General features: G+C 40.0%; 2 protein-coding genes across 3 annotated transcripts; one reads left to right on the top strand and one right to left on the bottom strand.

Annotated features, from left to right (window-relative positions):
• Positions 1–1,576: 1,576 nt before the first annotated feature.
• Positions 1,577–3,431, bottom strand: fancf (FA complementation group F). The gene is made up of 2 exons (XM_063902719.1): positions 3,349–3,431; positions 1,577–3,037 (listed from the first exon to the last, which is right to left on the bottom strand). The coding sequence occupies exon 2, from the start codon at positions 2,982–2,984 to the stop codon at positions 1,956–1,958; it is 1,029 nt and encodes a 342-aa protein (XP_063758789.1). The 5' UTR covers positions 2,985–3,037; positions 3,349–3,431; the 3' UTR covers positions 1,577–1,955.
• On the top strand, positions 3,020–20,923 carry LOC134877287 (growth arrest-specific protein 2). Of its 2 annotated transcripts, none has more exons than XM_063902758.1 (8): positions 3,020–4,147; positions 7,920–8,081; positions 10,214–10,344; positions 13,679–13,820; positions 14,964–15,027; positions 15,130–15,340; positions 15,423–15,530; positions 19,805–20,923. In XM_063902758.1, the coding sequence occupies exons 2-8, from the start codon at positions 7,937–7,939 to the stop codon at positions 20,012–20,014; spliced, it is 1,011 nt and encodes a 336-aa protein (XP_063758828.1). In that variant the 5' UTR covers positions 3,020–4,147; positions 7,920–7,936; the 3' UTR covers positions 20,015–20,923. The 2 variants fall into 2 exon arrangements, with proteins under 2 accessions (XP_063758828.1, XP_063758820.1); XM_063902750.1 differs by having other exon boundaries at positions 13,676–13,820.
• The last annotated feature ends 39 nt before the right edge of the window (positions 20,924–20,962 follow it).

The following is a 20,962-nucleotide window of genomic DNA, read 5'->3' as shown; positions in this document are numbered from 1 at the left end:
TCCCGCATTTAAGGTGGGCTGGTGGTTATTATGGGGGTGTGTAGACCTCCTGCCGTTTGAAATGATACAATAAGACAACCCTGTAATTTTAACAGCAGAGGGCAATTTACTCACATTTATGGGACAACAAATGATAGGTAAACTGCTGGTTTAGAGGGGTGGTCTATTACTTTACAAAACCCTATTTTAAATGAAAAAAACAGCTCTTTTTCAAATAATGATCAGGCAGAAAAACAATGATGATAAAGGGCTTTCCTTTTTTGGTTTCATCCTATGAATAATAGGTTAAACATGTTTTGATTTAGTATAGATAGATACAGGCATAGGACTTCATTATGGGCTTGTAGTTTGGAGTCAGACTAACACATCTGAATCATCCCCCCAGCTGCTCGCTCTCTCTGCCAGTTATGTGTGAGGCTGTGATGAAGAGTGTGAAACACAAATCTAAAAATGAAGAGAATCTGTAAGGCTGAATGATAATGTGCAGCTTGGTAAAATTAAGGTTCAAAATCCTCAATATAATCTCAAATAATTCCCAAAATGATTTCAACTGTTTTCTCACGATCCTTAATACCTGACCATGTATTTCTATCCTCGGAGCAGATGAGATCCCTTGAATCATTGTTTGTTTCCATCCAGCTCGATGCATATGTTTTTCATTGATTGGAAATAAATTGGTTGTGTACATGCAGCCCCTTACTCAGTGACCCTTGTCTGTCTGAACGTGAATTGCTTTCATGGCCTGTTAAACGAGCCGTGGTGGTGTTGGTGTTTCCCTCCACGCGGCGGCCGGCTCTCTACTCCGCTGTCTGCCACAGTTATGTCACACACCAGCTATTGTGCGGCTTTGATTGACGATGCCTGATCTGACTAACTGATCCCTCGCTGCAGAGGTGCTCTGACACACCGGCGAGCTCTGAGATGTGTGAATTGGCAGTCGAGTCACATGACTGGAATCAAGCCAATCCAAATTTTAGATTCAGAGGGAAGCAGTTTTGCGGCGAAGAAGCAATATTGAAAGATTGTTTGTGTGAAAATGAAAATGAATTGAGGTGTGTACAGTCAGAAAAGGGTAAATTGGATTACACAAAGATATTTCTTTCTTTGCTTTTTGCCAAATCTTGATAATCTAGTCCTTTAGAATTGTTTTCCCATATTAAATCAACACATCTAAAATGTGATTTGGTACTAAAGGTGGGATTTATTATGATAAAGGAGCTTTAAATCTCCAGAGGCCAATTTATAAAGTAGAAACTATTCACTGCCTGACAATTACTTTCAGTTTAATTCAGTCAGATCACGTGCTGCCAGTGAATAAAAGGCAGCATGTAATGCTACCATCTGTTCAGACCTTGTAAACTGTGAATATTTAACAAATATCAGCTATTATTGGGCACAAAATATTTCAATAATTTAAAGTGAATAGAAAACTTTTTACAATAAAATTATTATTGGATAACAATACTCATGTTATCTAGTACGTTTTTTAAAATCTATGATGTGTGATAGTTGCATAGAATTATTTCACAAGATAAAACCTCATCATCATTCAATAAGTGAATTGGAAAGAAACCTCTGTGAAGGAAATTCAGTTTTGTTTTTTTAATGCACTGGAAAGACTGTCAACACCAATGTAGATGAAAACTGAGTGTCTGTATTAATGTCTAGGCCTAAACCCAAGCAGAAGAACAAGTGTTAGGCTATACTTCAGTTAAACATAAAGAAAAATTGGCCAAATTTGAATAGAAATTTGGTCAAAAGGTCACAAGTTGAATGTGAAAGAACATTTGATGGCGGTTCACAGCTTCAAATAATCTGTACCATAGACACATTGTGTTTGGTATCAAAACGTTTTGAGCTTTAATTCCCAGCTGCATTTAACCATTACATCCAGATATAAACAGGCAAATACAATTAGTTACATATTGGCTTCTCTTCAGCTCTGAGACTGGCAGTCACTTGTTTATTGCTGACAGGAGGTCTCCCCACACACTAAGACCCCTGACATCAAAGTCCCCGTCCGAAATGTTCAAAGCATTTAGCTCTTTCTCCACATCCTTTCTGAGAGAGGGACAGGCCACAAACAAGGCCAGGAAATGCTCAGTCACTCTCTGAAAGGATACTGTCCGGTTTGTGTTTGCTTGAACCCATTCACCCTCACTCATGCTGTATTCCATTTCTGAGGCCCACTTTTTTAGCACATCACAGTATGCATCCCTAAATTTCACGTGTCTTTTTGCCAGGTCTATTATGAGTGTTGAGGGTATTGCAGAACACATTTGCTGCAGCACACTTTGTTTTTTCTGCAGCCAGTCCAAGAGAAAATCCTGTGAAGCAGTTTGTGCAGCAGCAGAGTTTGTCCTTGTCAGCAGGGCAGCACTGATGACCAGACAGATATGTCCTGATGCTCCTTCACCCTCCTGGAGGAAGGAGTTTAAAATGTGCTCTATCCGGCTGGCCTCACCGCCTCCACTCAGCAGATCCTCCAGCCTCTCCATCAGCACGGCCCCCTGCACTTCAGCATCAGCACCTGACAAGTCTGTGAGAGGACTCAGGACTTTACAAGCCGATTTGCATTGAATGATGTGGCTACAGAGGCCAGTTACATCCTGATAGTCACTCTGCTGATTGTTTACAGGACTTGCAGTGTCAAATAGTATCTTCATGATGGAGATGGGCAGCTCAGGATTTTTCAGCAGCCCCACCAGCAACAGGTGCTGACACTGGGAGAGGTCTGAGAAACATATGTCTGCGTATCCAGTAAAGACAGCTCGCAAACTTTCATTTGTGAGTCGTAGCTGCTTCTCTATAACCCTCCTTATTGTGGTGTTGTTGAGAAACCTGGAGAATAGGTGTTCGCAGTACCGGGCCCAGTGAAAGGCTCTGGACAGGGTTTGTTTATCCCACTGCTCCACCACGCTGCTTCGCGCCGCCACAGCCAGCAGCTCCGCAGTGCTAGACAGGTTTTTGAGCACCGCCTCCATGGGGCGCTCTCCCGTTCACATTCCAGCCTCTGAGAGCCGGTGGAGGACGCTCACTGTTGAGAAGAGACAACTTATACAGCTAAACATCCACCTGAGTGTCCTGTGCCCCCGAAATACGTGCTAAACGTTTTTGTGAGTTAGCTAGTGGGTTAGCAACAGGTTAGCTAACAGTTAGATTCGAACTACAGAAGCCAATGTAGGACTTCCGGTAACATGTTTCAAAACAAAGTCTTTTTTAACGATTGTCGCTGAGCTAATATATGGAGTTACACATACACGACAGTATGACATACTAGAAGATGGATCTTTAGTACAAATACATAGTTGTTGTTGTTGTTGTTGTTGTTGTTGTTGTTGTACTCACTTTTCTATTCATTTTCTCACGTCCCGTTTGAGCCGCTCTCATTACTGCGCATGCGTGAATGAGTGCTGGATTCTGGTCAACTGTTTTCCCTTCAAAATAAAAGCCCTGGCAAGAGAAATTGTGAATAAATCAGGAGACAGCATATTTCAGAATACACGCATTTCGATTTGATCATTTAGTTTTTATTTTACAGCTATACCGTATTTTTGTAATACATTGTATCTATACGGTAGTGGATATCAAGCACAAGCACATCTAACTTGCTTAGATAAACTTTCATTCATGGATTTCTGACACCTGAGCACTTTACAACGTATTTCTTGTGGCTGCTTCATGGTTATTTTCTGAGGCTACAATACAACAGTGTCATACAAGTTTAGTTTAAACAACAAAAGTAGTTGTAAATTTGACAAAGTCAGGAGTCTTCTGGCTTAAACAAAATATTGGAGGACTTAATTTTTCCTGGCTGATCTGCTAAATTCTGTCTAAAATTGTCATATTGAGGCAGCAGCACAAAGCAAAAAGAGGAGCGAGCCTGCAGCAGGATCAAACTTCCCTGCTAGCAGCAGCAGCAGTCGCAGCAGAGTGTGTGAGTGTGCATGTGTGTGTGTGCAGTTAGATTCTTGTGCAAATGCGCAGCGAGAAAGACCTCCCCGGTCTGCATTGGTTCATTGTTTTGGAGTCTAACCTGTGGGTCGGTGCAACGCGGTGAAAAGCATGAAAACTGGGATCCAGCAGCTCCCACGACGTGTGAGAGGAAGGTGCACATCATCGAGCTGAACCCTCAGGGCGAGCCCAGGTAAGGAGCATTTTTAATATTCTCTATATTGATGTAATAAAGTTTAGACTTTTGAATCTCTTCATGCATATTCAGGTTTGAGTTTGTAACTTGTACTTCAGCAACGTATTCTTCTGACTAGAGGGGTGTGAGATTTGCAGATAAATGTCATATGCTGTGTTTAAAAGCTTGGGCACAGTTAAGTCTTATTTACTTGATTGTTTACTCTTTTATTTTTGTATTTTTATATTTCTCTCAAAGCAATTCAAGACATTTTATTACACAGAATCTGACATATTTTCTCAGTTGTAGCTCAGAGTAATTTCTTTGGTTATTAATTAGTGGGTGCTCAGCCGGATTTCAGTCATAACTCATCAGGCGTTCCCCCCTTGATCCTATTTTCAGAGAAGTGCAGTGTCTGTTGTGGCTGTGTTCATTTGTGACAGATGTAAAGGAGGAGACATCTTAAAATCGTAAAGTAGTTATAAATTAAATGTGCTGCAAAGAATTTTACAGTAACAGGACAATACAGCCCATTTAACTTCAGACATTGCAAAAAAAAAAGATCTGTATGGTGCAGGAATAATGTGTAGACACATTTTTAGGATGAAAAGCCGTTTGTTGATGGTGAAAATATTTACAACACTGGGTTCTTTTACTACAGGCCTGAGGCCCATTTAGAAAAATCTGGAACAAATCATTTTAGTATCATGGCTTATGGATATGAAGGATTTATGCACAAATAAACACAAGTACAATCTTTTTGGAAATTGTGATATACTACTGTGCATAACCAATCCTTGTTCTTTATGCATGTTATTTTGTTGAATGTAGAATCATCAGAATATTCTGCTTTTGTTGATATTGTCACTAGAGACTTTGAACTCTACTGACCACGGTTGATGATATGCTTATCCCTGATAACAACACTGACTCCAAACACAAACAGTACTTATCTGCAGCATGCTGAGTTTAAATGGATGATTTAGCCTCCATATGAGTTTTCTGTTGTAGAGGAGAAAGGCATGAAGAGCAGCGAGGGTGAGGACAGAGCCACTCTTGTTTTCTTTTTAATTGATGTGATACAGCAGTCGAAATCCCCATCCATATGTCTTTCCTGGAGCAATTCTCAGCCCACTGTGGCAGGTTTACGGCAGTCATGAGGCTTTTACCAGTAAGAAAATGTACATGTGTATCAATTGATCTGATATCTCTGGGCTATAGAGTTGAGTTATTTCTTATTTTAAACCCTTAGCCTAAACTCGCATTCTGAATCTGATTCTGAAATCCAACATAACATGGATGAAGCAGCAAGTTTAGCAGATTGCATATGCTACATGAAGACTACAGTAGCACAGAGATGGTGTTGGGTGTGTTTTTGGCCTGCAGTGGAAAGGTCAGGCTGCAGTGTGGTGAGACAACCAGGTATGTTTAACAACAGCTGGTTGCTTCTTTTGGACTCATTCCTGGAAAAGAAAAGGGGAATCCTGGGTGATGTTTATTCATAATCCTGTTGAGAAGAATACAGATCTTTACTCACAACTCCAATGAGTCCTGAAATGATTTTCTAACTTGTTTGTTGGGAAATTTGTCTTATGACAAATGAATGACATTCACAAGAAAAGCGTAGGGTGGTGGAGAGAGAGTCTTGTTACCATAATTTTAAAAAAGTGGAACATTCAAAATTACACTATAATACAACGGATAGTGAAATGCAACCAGATAAACCTCTGAGCAAAAAATCCATGAGGACATATGCCAACACAATATTATTATATATGCATGATTAACATAATCTTATCATCAATACTGGTTTCTATACCCCCCTAAACAGCATATTAAAAGATATTTAGAAATTAACTGAAAAACATTTAATATAATATCTTCATTGTGCAAAAAAACTATTTCTTATGTTTCCTGTCAAGGACTTTATGTTTTTATGGAGACCGGTGAACGTATGAATGGGCCTTGTACTGTGAGACATGAGTCCCATTGCCCTTGTTCTGTCCGTCAGCCTGCAGTGGACGTGGGAATGTTGCACCTGTGTGTGAGTGCTGGGCTCTAAGGTTTAGTGTGTATACACAACGAGGAGCTCTTGTCTTCAGGAAGATAAGACAAACTTGGTCGGACATCAAGGTCCCGAGGTCCAGCGTGGCACCACAGTGTGATTTGGGTACAGCCAGCTCCAGAGGGACCTTGAAATGTTACACGGCTTTTAAAGGTCAGATTCCTCACATTGTGTGACACACCCTCAGTATTCAGAGAACATTTTCAGCTATCACACTATGTACTAATTGTTCATGCAGCTATGCTTCCTTCTTTGGGTAAACTCCTCTTGTAATTTGCATCAAATATCCTGTTGCTACAGTATTTGCCTACAATGTATGATGTTCCTGCTTGTGTCCAAACTGCCCGGCTTGAGGCACACATTTTTAGATGCAGCAACTTGATTCTATTGTTAAAATGTGTAGTTTGTCAAGCCCACCTATCACACAAGTGATAAGGTGGAACAAAAGCATCTCTCATTACATCAACCATGTCTTTGTAATAACAGAAGACCATGCCCTTGTGATGCATTACCATCACTTTTTTTTTAATAACCCAACATTTAAACAATCCATAAAGACTCTTTTGCTTATTCATTTATATTATTCCACACATACAGTCTTCATGTCAGATCTTACATCTGGTGCCCAGTTGGTGGTCAGTTACTCACCGCACTAATGGAGTGATACTGGATTGTAATATGAAAGATTTTCACTTTACAGCTCAGTCAAAAAACCTTGGCACACTGCAGCGCAATATTGGAAAAAGACTGCGAGGAATGTCTCATTTACTCATTGACTTCACTTTGCAGGCAGTGAGTAGCTGTTAAATGTCGCTCTGAATATTGATATCAAACACAGTCTCTCCATCAAGCTGTAATGTAAGGCCTGCTGCTGTTTCTGCTGGATTGGATTGATTTAGTCTCTATGATAGACTGTATCTGTAATATGAAGGAGCTCTTTGTTTCTGTTGGCTGATTGTTGAATAAAAGTCCCACTGTAACTGTCTCGCTGGTATAAAAGTGTCTCTTGTCCAGTGAAGAGGCAGACAGGAACTGTGCTGTCTCATGTCATCAGGTGAATGTAAATCAAACCAGGATTTGGCCAAGAGTACAAAAGCCTCAGATCTCTCTTTTCTTTGGATTCATTTGATCCTCCTCAAGTCCTTTTGGAAATATTTGACTGACTGAAGAATAGCTGTTGTGGAAAATATTGTCATGATAATTTAGCTTATGATCATATGTATTAACAAAAATGTATTTATTATTAAGTGATTCTTACTGTTATCATTATAGGCCTTTATCAAACCATAAATACTTATTGGTTGAATAACACGTTTAGTATAATCAAGATGTAGACAAGGTCTGATCCAACTGGTTGGTCTGTTGCCAGAAGATAATCTGCAGATATTGAATATTTGTTTTAGTATTTTTATCTCCTCTTTTATACATTGTCATCTGAATATCTTTGGGTTTTATACTGTTGGTTTCTTCAGAATAAGACATTGAAAGACACCACTATACACTTTAAGTTATAATGGAACCTTTTTATGGAACCTGATATTGTATGGGCAATTAGTGTGAGTTGTTGCCTTTTTATTAATATATGAAGAATTGACTGCACATTGTGTTGTGTCTCCTACAGTATTAGGCTTGCATATAGTAATGTCTTAGTGTTGTCTTTGCAAACTAGCATTGAAGGTTTACCTTGTGTCTCTTCCTGTGCTGTCTTTGTCTCTCTTACTTCAGGCCGTCGATTGGGAACCATGTGCAGCACCCTGAGCCCCAAACATCCCGGTGGCCCCGGCCTCACAGACATGCAGCAGTACCAGCAGTGGCTCGCCAGTCGACATGAAGCCAGCCTGCTGCCCATGAAGGAAGACCTGGCCCTGTGGCTCACTAATATTCTTGGTAGGGAATACACAATCAGTCCAATTAGCAATATATCACTGACTTACATTGACAAAGTGGGCCTATACGTCATGTTGAAGTGTATTTTCTGTTGGTATATATAAGAAGAATTTTCCCTCTATTATTCAGGAACTATGTTGCTAAGTTTGTAAACAAATACAAGGTGCTGATGCTGATTCATTCAAATCACTGTGCTAGAAATAGCACATTTCCTCATCTTGCACATAAGTTGAACAGGTATTGCTGATGTAAACAGCTCTGCAAGGGACTGAAATCAATCTGAACCTCATTACAAACAACTTTAAAGTCACTGCAATGTGTGAACCACATTCCATGTTCACACTCTCTCGGATAGATTTTCTTTAATTGAATAATGGCCCTCATTAGGAGTTCTCGAATAATGCTCAGCCTATGGTGGAGAATAAGCAGCAGAGGGAACATCAGCAGCTTTGTGCAAGGTTGCTATTGCATAATAAATCACCCCTTGAAGTCTACTTCTTCAACGGTGGACTCACAAAACAAATGCCAAGGCCCTCGGAGGATCTGATTTAAATTTCATGACTACATTTAATTGGGTGTGTGCAGCAAGCTAAGTTTCAGGTTAACATCTGTTCGACTCATTGTGGTTTATTATTTGGGCATCGTAAAAAATAGTTTATTTGATAACTAAAGTCAGTTATCACGAGTAAAAGGACAAACTCAAACTGAGATGCTCTAAAAGATGTTAGTTTGCCTGCTCATGTGGCACAAATGTCCTCACAAAAATTGACTCATTAGCAAAAACAAAGTCTTACATTCCTTCCTCAGAGTGTAAAAATATATTAATTGTTTGCTGCATTTCTAAGAGGCATCAGATTAAATGCATCAACATTTTAGGTTTTGTTAGAGTGTATAGTAAGAAGAGAGACAGCCTGCTGAGATAACTACTTATTTGAGACTTTTCTTGAACTAAAATTGCAATGAATATGGTTAAGATTGATCTAGGGAGAGTGAGAGGTACGCCATGGAACCTCCTGCAGATTATCATTTCTCAAAGCAACTAGAAGGCAATTAACTTCCTGAAACTGACTCCTGCTAGTGTGTTAAAAACTTCAATCAACTTCAGTATCTCGCCTGTTATCTCTGGGCCCGTGTGTGTTTGCGCTGGAACCAGCTGAGCTAGAAATGTCTGGTCTGCTCTTTAAGGAATCAAGGACAAAAGATGTGCGTCCACATCTTTGCACTAAATACATAGTGGCAAAATCAGTTTGTTGGTTTGTATTCAGCATCTAAACATTCTATGATGAAAGCTCGACAGAGTTCGCAGTTTTAGGTTGGAGGAGCGGTGCGGAGTAACGAATGCACTGATTGAGTGGGAGCGGGATGCGTGGTCATAATGATGAGTCATGTTGTTGTTGTGATGGGAGCCTGAAGGAACTGAGCAGTTTACAGGAGTAAGCAGAGTTGAAATGTTTCCCTCTTGAATATACTCTCCTCACACAGCAAGGAGCAAGTTAGAGTTTGAGCATATAAGACGGGCGCTCACTGAGTATTTCTCAAGATTTAAATCTTCCTTTTCTTGGCTCAATTACAACATTTGGAACTCATTAAACGTCGAACCCCCTAGACCCCTCCTCCTATAAGAAAAAGAAAAGGGAATTTTAAAAAAAAATCTCTCGGGTTTCTTTCCACAGACACCCCCCTGCCACCACCTCCCATTTCACAATGATCTAACTATAAAGGAATGGTCCTCTGGAAGTCAGTCAACTGGACACCACATGTTGATCACCAATCTATCCGTGCAACTGCAGGATAATGAGGAGTAATGTGTACAATCAGGTGCCCCCTTTTCATGTGATCTTGTCGTTGCACCCCCTGCAGTGTACTAGCAGAAAATCCCCCACAGATTCCCCTTTAGTCAAGTTGTAATATGTGAACATTTGGCTTCTGCAGAGCTGCCTAAACCCAGCAGCACAAGCCAAGCTTAATAAGCCAAGGAGTTTCTGAGAGTCAATACGATTGCTTCAGCTATAACTGCGACAGGACTGGAGAATACATTTAATTTTATGCTGAATGCATATATTTTAAAATGAAAATGTTTTAGTTGAATTTATTGCTGAACTCTTTGCTTTCTTTATGTGTCCCCTGGTCAGGTCTGGAAATCACTGCTGAGAGTTTCATGGTTCGCTTAGACAATGGCTTCCTGTTGTGCCAGCTGGCTGAGACACTCCAGGAGAAGTTCAGGCAAAATAATGAAGACCTGCCTGCGTCTCACGACAAAAAGGTACCAAGTAACCCGATGATTATAGAAGTCTGGCATGATATTGGTTTCAGTAAAACATTAAATCTGGGAGCCAAATCGTGAAAGTGTTCAATAAACCGACAGCAGATTTATTTTGATAGTGACCTAATAGATCATTTTGACTTACAATCACTATGGTCCTAACGATTTAAACGATCCTGCTTGATTACAAAATAATGTGAAATCCAGACATGTATGGTTTGTTTAACAAAAACCCAAATCTAAGGTTAATAATAGTTTTAGTTTGCCACATAAATTATCCATTGAAACCTGCATAATTTATTGCGACCAGATTGCTTGAGGACAAGAGTATTGAAGTGTTATTGACCCTCTCTGAAACAGGAACAGCTAAACCCTGACATCAGGTTTCCCTCAATAAGATCAATAAAATCTACACCATGAGAGTCCCTCTCGTGTCAAAGAAATATACTGTTGCTTAAAACGGGTTAAAAGCTTTATATTTGATATCCTTCCTGTCCATAGATCTTATTTGTTGATTGGTTTTGTCAGCGGCCCTAAACCCCAACTTTGCAAAGCGCTCCATCATTTCAGAAAGCACAGCACAAAGGGTGGGATGGGGGATGGGGGTTTTGCAGCCTTTTGCAAAAAAGAAAAAGGAAAAATAAGGTTGGCAGCCACACATTATCTGATGGGGCCCCACATCCCCAGTGAGAATTGGCAGAACTACGTTAAATGTGCATTTCTGTGACCCTTGAGTGAGGGTTTAATGAATTTTATAAGATTAAAGGGTAACCCTGCAAGTCGTAATCAGATATTTTACTGGGTCAGTGCTCAAGAAAACAGAGCAATTAGGGTTCAGGCACTCGGATTGTATCAGATACTTCAAAAGAGTTTCATGTGTTCAGCTTATTTCTGACAAAGCAGAGAAAACATTGAAATATTCTTTGTTTGGTTTTAACCATTTTTGCGTTGGACTTCTAAAAATGTATTTTATTTCAAAGCCTTCAAATGGTTTAAGGTTTGGCTTGATAAGAGTTTAAGATATCCACACTGACTCACACATTGAACATGAGGTCTGCTCAGTGGGGTCCTATGTTTCCGACAGGGGGAAACTCTGATTAGTTCCTGTTGAGAGGAAAGGAAGCAAAAGACTCTTTTGTTGGCTCTTCAGTGAGAGTTGTTGATGTTTGCACTGAGGCATTACTGTGCTCCCTGATGCTACTGATGACGGTGAGTCTCCTGATCTCAGTGTGAGTGTAGAAGTACAGATGTGAGGAAATGCTTGAGGTCAGTGACCGTGGGACGGCAGAGGATCCACTGAAATAGAGGGGCCTATTGATCGCGGTGGCCAACATTCAGAGTCCTGAGGCAAATAAAAAAATAGAAAGTGGTACATTGACCTGCAACTCAGGCTAAACAGCCAAACAAAGTTGCATTATAATGTTTCATAGTTTATACTTACAGCTAACATTAAGCACTATCAGTGTAATGTGCCTTAAAAGATTAACCGTGTTCACCATGCCAAATGTCATTTAAGGTTTCTGATTCATTTCAAACAGTTGTTACTTTTTTAGCTTCTTATTCTTTATTAAGCTTTAGTTGTTTACTGTTATGTTTTACTACTTTAAAGAGGACTCACATCTGGCTTAAAGCTCATTATAAGTTGTGTATGTGGAAAGGGACTAAGTGATTCCAGCAGAGAGAAACAATAAATCCCTTTGTACATGCTGTCTCTCGCACATCTTCCCACATGTTTACATCAATCAATATCAGATGACTGGAGATGATATTTCTGTCATACTACCGTCATGTGACACAACCTAAATTATTGTTATAATGTATGACTATACTATCAATCAACATCTAAAGTATCATTTTAGGAAATACGTTTTTTTACTTCTCGCTAAATGAGAAGATTTAAACCACTTCAGCATCTGTTCATTAAATGTGAAGCTAAAGTATACGGCCAACACATCTTAAGCTTAACTTAGTGGAAATAGCTAGCCTGTCAATGTCCAAAGTTGCAAAATCTGCCTACCGTCATTGCTAAAGTAAAGTAAGTAAAGTAAACTAGTAAAAGGGGTTTTGTGATGATGATTATTTCTCTGCAGGCAACCACTAGAGACTCCATAAAGTTACTGCGCTGGAAATAGTTTGGCACATAATCCACAAAGATTAAGAGATGCTGGTAAATGGAGATTGTTAACCAGGCTAGCCGTTTCACTTTGTTTCAAGTCTTTTATCTAAGCTGAGTTATTTGGCTGCTTAAAGATGGGCAATGATGTAATGTGCACTATTAACGCCAAACTGTTCCATTAAAGTGTGCAACAATTATGAAAGTTGAGATGGACTTTTTCTGATTGAAAGGAAATCAAGTGGATTCTATGCAATCATTCATAATGTCGTCTGCCCAATAATTAGATACGTTAAGATGCATATAATTCAGCAAGCAGCCACAGAAACAACAACGTGGCATTTTGATTGTGAGATCAAACGAAACTGGCAATGTGGTCGACATTATTCCTCCAGGAATGCAAAGTAATTCAAAAACAGAAAGGATCCCAGAAAAAGTCAAAAGGAGAGCCTGGAAAGAAAAGAAAAATACCCACAAAGCCTACATATTTCCAGCATGAGCTCATTGCACCTTTCTCATAGCACAGACGCACATATCCTGTATAAAACCACAGCGAGGCGCATAAATCTCCCCGAACAGACCGTGTGGGGGCTGAAACCCATAAGCTTGTCATTTGATCCCAAATCATAGAAGGCCTGGTGAAGTAGCTCCACTTTTCTAACACGCCATCTCCCATATTGATCTGTATAATGTCCTTGATCTGGAGCCGAAAGCAGCAGATGGAGAAGAAATCAGTGTAGATAGGAAGTATGTGGCTCTATACTTTGATGGAAACTCAGGGGGTTGGGTTGGGCAAATCACAATGGCAGACCTCTGTTTTTTATCTTTGTCAAGCACAAATTCAAAGTTCATGTTCATCTGTAACTTATTTGTCAATGTATATTTCTTATGCCCAGGTTTATTAGCATCACTTGCATTTATAAAGCACCTTTTTTTCAAAGCGCCTTCACTCTCTGTATCATTAACCCATTCAACACACATTTATACACTAATGGCAGACCATACAATGTGCCAAACTGCCCATTATCCAATATAATGCTCATTTATTCACACACACACGGATCTGGGTGCAATTTATGGTTCATTATCCTGCCCAAGCACACTTCAGGGGCCGGGTATCCACCAACCTACCGATTACTGTAGCCCTACCTCCTGAGCTGCAGCCGTGCAGGAAGTACCTGAAGTACATGAAATCTTCTAAGCCTTTTATGTCTCCAGCAGAGTATTCCTTCTCGGAGGATACCATGTCGGCAGAGCGCTCCCTCCGGTTCCTTCTTTGCACGGGACAACACAGCCAACTTCCTGTCCTGGTGTCGCAAGGTTGGAGTTGGAGAAACATGTCTGTTTGAATCGGAGGATTTAGGTAAGTGTACTCTATACAATACAATCTGAATGTTAGACAAAAAAGGACAGTTTATAAACATAAACACCACAATTGGCCTCATTGGCACGACCAGGGCATAGTGCTCAAATGTCTTTCTCCTGTGAATGGCGTGATTGTTCAGGTAGAGTATCACGCAGGTTGGACTGCATCCCAGGTCTTGCTTTAACTCTTTTGACATTTACACAAACCTCACAAGGGCAGCAGTCTGTTGGGAGCGTCTTTACCTGGCACAGGATGTGTGCATCTTGAAAACTCCTGCACCAAACCTCAGGAGTAAAGCAAAGGAAGCACAGAAAGAAGGGTGTGAGTTAGAGAGAAAGTAGGCCAACACTATGCAAATGTTTCCCACAGCCCAGTTCTGCTCTCTTCCTCATTCACACACTCACCCTGTTATCAATGTCTCTCCTATCTATTGCAAGGATTTTTTGAATGGTATGTCACTGAAATGTGCTCTCTGTTAAGAAATGCCTGGACTGAAATGTTTCCTTATGATCAGAGGCATGCCACCTTGCAATTAACTGAAATACCAAAAATAGTCCTACATTCCTGTAATGTCTGGCTAATGGCTGCTAGGCCGTCGCTATGCAATTTCAACTATGCAAATCATTGCTGAAGGCCAAGTCACTCACACATGTTAGTTCATCAACAATGCACCTTCACATGCAGTTGAAATGCAATTGTGATATAAAATGTTATAATAGAATTTAGAAAACTGTAACAGCTGACTTCTTTCTTTCTCTCTTTCTTCTGTTATTTCTCTGGATGGATTTATCAGTTCAACAGTAGATGTAACAACACCAGGTTTGCTATCAAGCAGTCAATATTTTGTCTGTAATGCACGGTGTGGTGTGTCACATGTATCACACATCTTGTCTCACCGTCTGCTCATATATTTATAGGGATGTGGTGTAAATAAACACCTCAAGCCATAGCTTACCCCTCCATTTTGAGCAACAATCATCTGAGATAAACAGAACTGCAGAGGAGAGGATCATTTGAATGCATGAAGTTCATGAGCTCATCTTTATGTGCATCTCATCCACTCATCCTCACTCATTACCTTTTCCAGATATCATACAATGTCCGTACACTGTAAAGCTAAAACTTGATCTCTTCCTGTAGTTCTTCATAAGCAGCCCCGAGAAGTGTGTCTCTGTCTGCTAGAGTTGGGACGGATAGCATCCCGGTATGATCATGCTTTTTTAAATATCCTTATGCTCCATTACAATGTTCCTTTTGTTATTTCTTCATTCATCAAATTACATCACTCTTTGTTTCCTTGGTGTAGGTACAACGTGGAGCCTCCTGGCCTCATAAAACTGGAGAAAGAGATTGAACAGGAAGAAAAAGCTCCTCCACCACCTCCATCACCTGTATCCCCAGCACCGCCCCTTCTTCCATCTCCCTCTTTATCTCCCTCCCCGTCTCCTACCCCATCTCCGACTCCAACTAAAGTCAGCTCCAGCAAGAAAAGCACAGGGAAGCAGTTGGATGATGCTGTAAGTCAGCAGTAGTTAACCTCTGTTTTTTCTTATGATAACAGTGGTGACACATCTTTAATTTTCTTTGTATGTTTTATAGGTGAGGCATATTGCCGAAGATCCCCCCTGCAGATGTCCGAACAAATTCTGTGTAGAGAGACATTCCCAGGGTCGATACCGTGTTGGAGAGAAGATGCTTTTCATCCGGGTGAGATATTTACAGTAACATTATCAGTTATCATTTTGTTCAAAAGTATTTTAAAAGTTTAAAATGGACCTGCCTAAGGAGTACTTTAAATACTTTGAATAAAGTTTAAATATTTGAATTAAAATCCAATATTCTGACTTCAAATAGTTTATTGTACTTACTGATGGTAAACAGTCTAAATACTTTTTCCTGCTTCATACTGTACTTCACACACTGTCTGCTAGCTTATTGTTCACCGATGCATCTTTCATTGAAAAATAAACACATAAACATAGTCTTAAAAGTCAATAATAAATGCACGGCTGGATAAACGTCGTTGGAGAAAAAGTAGACTGTTGCCCTATAAAATGCAGTACCACATGAAAGTGCCAGTGTCTATAAAATGAACAGGACTGGAGATTTACTTTTCTCAGTTTATTACTCATTGTTTTTTAATGGGTTGCAATATTTATTACAAAACAAACAGAGAGAAACCTCAGGAAAAAATGACAAGTTCTCATCAAATATCCTCCATTCTATTCTTTTTTAAAAATCCGTTTTGGGTTGACAAAAATCAGGTCTCACAGTGCAGTGCAAGCCCCTCTGCGTTCACACATATGGCAGTGTGTTGATACTTGGGGCTTGCTTTGCGATGAAAGTAAGCCATTGTGTCTGGAGCGCCCGCCTTTGTGAGTTCTCATTTACTGGTAATGGTATGCAGACAATGTCCATCTTCAGCCAAACACAATGTGACTTACCGGCTATAAAAGGGAAACTAACACCCACGTCTTTCCATATGATCCGAGGATATTACTAGGAAAATATTTTACTGAGCTTTATCACTCAATACTGGCCGTTGCATTAATTACATCTTATAATCACACTGAATCCGTCACCCCAGGAAATGTAACTGGACTCTCTCTGAGTGGAGGGATAAAGGATGTTGGAGCAGGATAAATGGAGGCGAACACAGATTCAGATTAAAGAGGTAGCATTCGTCCCCTTGGGATCCTGGTAACTTGGCAACCCGCAACCAGGATTCACACCTCTAAGAATGTGATTCATGCGGTCGGTATGCTCAGAGTGTGCAGACGTTCAAAAGAGAGTTTACTCGTGGATGTCCTCTGCTGTCCGCACATTACACTGCAACTGAAAATGTAAAATCTTGACCAAATCTCAGTCAGTGTGAGGTTTAGAATAACAATTCCCTTTTTTAAACATTAGCGAAGATAGCAAGACTCTACTTTCCTGCTTAAATAAATGTGAATATGTATCAGATTTGTGATTTAGGTATCACTTTGTGCCGTCCAAAGACTGTCCTTGTGTTGCCGAGCAACCAAGGACAAATGTTGAGAGTGTTGCTCGACACAGCATGCTGATTGTGATGTAGTCCACACTACCTTATGAGGGCTCTCCTATGTATAAAATGCAGTTTTCCTTTTTTCTTTCTTTCTTATGTGTAGGCTTAACTCTATTTATTTGTGTTTTATTTTTAATTTAAAATATTTCAACATTTGTTTTGACATTTTCTGTTTGTGTAGCACAGAGTATAGGTCTACAACTGCATTTTATTGTGCAATCCTGCATGGTATAAAGAGCTGAACCTTAAACCTTAAAGATCTGTACAACATATGACTTGCTTTATGCGTAGACCATTGATTTGAATGAGAAAAACCTCCCCACAAAACAGCTTTTAATTGGGGAAAAAGAAGGAAACCTCAGGCAGGCCAGCCGTTAGGAATTATGGACAGGGGAATAACATTTTCCAAATTGGGTCCTTCATCCAAGGCTCCAGACTTATTTATTTCACCACGGTCCCACAACCGTCTGAGAAATTATCCATCCCAAAGTGTAAACCGTTGCAAATTATTAATGTTATGCTTCTATGTAGTTATTGTCAACTGAAGTGATTATTTGTATAAAAAACACAATTCAAATGAATGTGATATAAATTATTGTATTTTAATTGTAATGCTTTGATTAAAATAGATCTTGCCGCATATTAGTTGCTTAGAGTTATGTTAAATACCATAATTCCTTTAGCACTATCTTTTGCTGTGAAAACCCTTCCTTCAAACAATTTATTTGTCTCAGCTTGGGTCCCAAAACAACATTTTAGCCTTCACTATAACATAAATAGTGCTTGAATGCATCATAATGTATGTCAATGGAGCTGCATTAGCTGTTAGCTTTTAGCCTGTTATTAAGCCAAGCAGGACTGTGCTGCTAACAGCTAACAGCTAACGTTAAGTAGCAATGTAGCATTATCACCAACCCTCCCTAGCAGGCATTGGGCCAGGGTCATATGTACCCTTTGACCCCCACTGATGGCAACTTTGGCCAGATGTTGTGAGGTCCGAATTCAAGATTACCCATGTGTATTACCATGCGTTATAATGTGTACTCACGGATACATTATGTGAGATACATCATTTGATCAGCACAAAGAAGTGTTAAACCTCTATCCCTTTGTCTCTCAGCCAGCACCCTTCACAGTAAAAATGCTTTAATTAAAATTCCATCGATGGTTTTACCCTCCAGCAGCTGCTTCCACTGAAAAGGCATGAATACAGTGACGTCTGTAGGCAGCCATGGCGCAAGGACAACAGTGGCATGCAGCGCGCATTAAGGGTCTACACCACAATTTTCTGTACATGCCTGAGACTGACCTTCTCAGCTCCTGGAATAAATGAAATGACTGTAGCCTTAACAAGGGGGCAGAGAAACATCGCAGGGTTTGTGAGAAGTGCTGTCGCGAGCTCGGCCCCGGGCCTCTGTCCTTCTCTGGGCTGCTGGTCTTGTCCCAAAGCAGCATGATTGAAACCCCTCTGCATGGCACAGGACCATTAAATCCACAGTCACAAAGCCTGAAGGCCTGGTGCTGGTGATTGGAAGCGCTGCCCCACCGGTGCCCTCTTGATTGATTCTTTTGAGAGGCTTATAAATGTTGCATGTTTTGCTGCTGGAGGGCAGACTGAGGTGACAATCGCATGAGGTAGTTTACCCTTTTTATCAAACGATTCAGCTTGGTATTTGTCTGAATCACTCTCCTACTGTTTTTGTTTTAAAGACTATCATAGCATCATCAAAATCTTAATAATCACATGTCACTTATTATTTCCTCGGAGATGGGCCTCCGCTAAACAAGCATGTTTTAGGAGAGGTGTAATGTCGTGTTAATGAGGTAGGGAGGTGATAACGCTCCATAGTGAGGCGGACGTGTTTTATGTGCACAGCCTCTGGGGAATGCGAGTGTCTAAGCATCCAATATATCAGAGCCTTTTATTTCCTCCTCTCTCTATTATAACGGCTAACGTTGCCATGGTACCCAACCTTGAGAATGTGTGGCAGGTGGCAACATTCAAAGTAAATGTTGAACAATGAAGAAACACTGCGTGTTAAACATTGGTTAAGAGTGGATACTGTAAATTTGATGACAAAGATATGCTTTTTTTCATTTGTATGCATGATTTTTTGGCCAGGTTAACATAGTGTATGTTGTGTGTGTCAGTCAGGCGGTCCTCCACCTTAACTGAAACATCTCAACACACATTAGATAGACTGCCATTTAATTTCATACAACTGTTCATGATCCCCAGGTGATGAATCCTACTCACTTTAGTGATCCTGTGACTTGTTTTTCTACCATTTTTATAAGGTAGAAACTTTTGAAACGTTTGGTTGTCTGCCTTTAATCTATTGCCATTATCAGTGAAAAGACAATGTACCTGTATATGTCCAATACTTCCAATAATACCTACAAATCAAATGACATTCGCATCAGCCTAAGCTGTGTTTAAGGCTAGTGAGAAAATGTCAGGATACCACTGTAAATTAAGATGGTAATCATTGTAAACACTATTGCTGCTTAGCACTAGCTTTAAAGAATGATTAATTAATTGAACTGGAACCACTTCAGTGGCAAAGTACAGTTTCACAGAGACACTAGCATGGAAGTGTTGCCTTATTCAGTTTCACAAATAAAATAGTGCGATAACCCAATCATTCTGAGTTTGTCCGTAGTCTGCTCAACTTGGAATTATGCTGGTGAGAGATGGATAGAGCTCCTCTCCAGGGAAAACTGTCCAGTCTGAGGCCCCTCTAACATCAATCAACAACCTCTGACATCAAAGCCATACTTAAGTGTTCATTCAGCTTCTGCCTGAGAACCAAAGTCTTAATCAGTGAAATGACATTAGTCCTATTGAAAGAAGGGGCTCAGCAACAACCATTTAAATCTCTCCATTGACAGAGCAGAATCAGAAGTGACTCTGTAATCCTATTTCTCTCTGCAGATGCTGCACAACAAGCATGTGATGGTGCGTGTTGGTGGAGGCTGGGAGACTTTTGAGAGCTACTTGCTGAAACACGATCCGTGCCGCATGCTCCAAATCTCCCGGGTGGAGGGCAAGGCGTCCCCCATCTGCACCAAGTCCCCCAACATCAAGGACCTCACCCCTGACAGTTACCTGGTGGTGGCTGCCCACTACCGCAGCAAGAAGTGAAGACATGAGACTGAAACTCTTCATTCATAAAAGGAGGGCGACTTCCTGCCATGTTTACTCTCTAATGGACGTGGCTATATAACCTTTCCCTGTTCTTTTACTTATTATGGCTACAGACACAACTGGTGTGTGTGATAGTAGACAGCAGTTAGACTCTTTCCCTGGGCTTAATGTTTTGTTTACCCCATTTAATTTGCCTTTTGGCTTCATTGTAGTTCCTATTGCCTTAACAGTACATTAAATACACAGGTGGCTTCAGTGGTCACCTCACACACGTTTCAAATTAAACTTTGACATTTGACGATAAGTGGAAGCTTCACTGTCCAAAGAAATGTACGATACCAAATATTTACATGTCCCCTAGAAACCAAACGTTGGTCATAAAATGTTACGGCCCTTTTTCTTTGTGATGTGTTTTTTTATTAGGCTTAAGCAGAGCTTAGAATGTTTACATGTCCAAATGTTTTCAATGAAATGCATTTTTATACCATTTCCATTTGTTCTTTACTCATTAGGATTGCTCCCGTTTTATATCATTTCTATTGTAAGTGCATGAGCAATCACCCGTTCAAGTTCCAGCATGTAGCAAAACAGATCCTCATTGAATTATTATTGATAATTATATGGTAGTCTTACTTTGAGGTTTTGCAATTCTTTAATATGTTGTGTATTACTGACCTCTAGAGGTAGTTCAGTCATAGAAACTTGATCATCTCAACTCGGTTTTTTTACAATAAATAGTAACACCTTATCATTCAAGTATTTTCTTGCAACATTTTACCTGGAAAATGAATATATTTTTGGCACAAGATTACTTAATATGCAAACAACGTTGTATGTAAAGTAAATGGGTCCAATTTCTGTTTTAGATGTACATTTTCAATAAATTTGAATCTTCATAATTGGAAATATCTATCGTGTTTGTAAATGTTTTCATTAGGACTGGGT

This window comes from Eleginops maclovinus, chromosome 2 (assembly GCF_036324505.1).
Source record: "Eleginops maclovinus isolate JMC-PN-2008 ecotype Puerto Natales chromosome 2, JC_Emac_rtc_rv5, whole genome shotgun sequence".
Classification (NCBI taxonomy): Eukaryota; Metazoa; Chordata; class Actinopteri; order Perciformes; family Eleginopidae; genus Eleginops; species Eleginops maclovinus.
Note: the sequence above shows the minus strand (reverse complement) of the source record. Positions and strands in the feature narration are given on the sequence as shown.

Bases quoted from the DNA above. Each gene is read 5' to 3' on its own strand.
- fancf (XM_063902719.1), bottom strand. From the start codon at position 2,984: ATGGAGGCGGTGCTCAAAAACCTGTCTAGCACTGCGGAGCTGCTGGCT.
- LOC134877287 (XM_063902750.1), top strand. From the start codon at position 7,937: ATGTGCAGCACCCTGAGCCCCAAACATCCCGGTGGCCCCGGCCTCACA. The intron at 13,821-14,963 runs GTAAGTGTACTC...CTCTTCCTGTAG, and splicing joins GTTTGAATCGGAGGATTTAG to TTCTTCATAAGCAGCCCCGA. The intron at 15,341-15,422 runs GTAAGTCAGCAG...TATGTTTTATAG, and splicing joins GGAAGCAGTTGGATGATGCT to GTGAGGCATATTGCCGAAGA.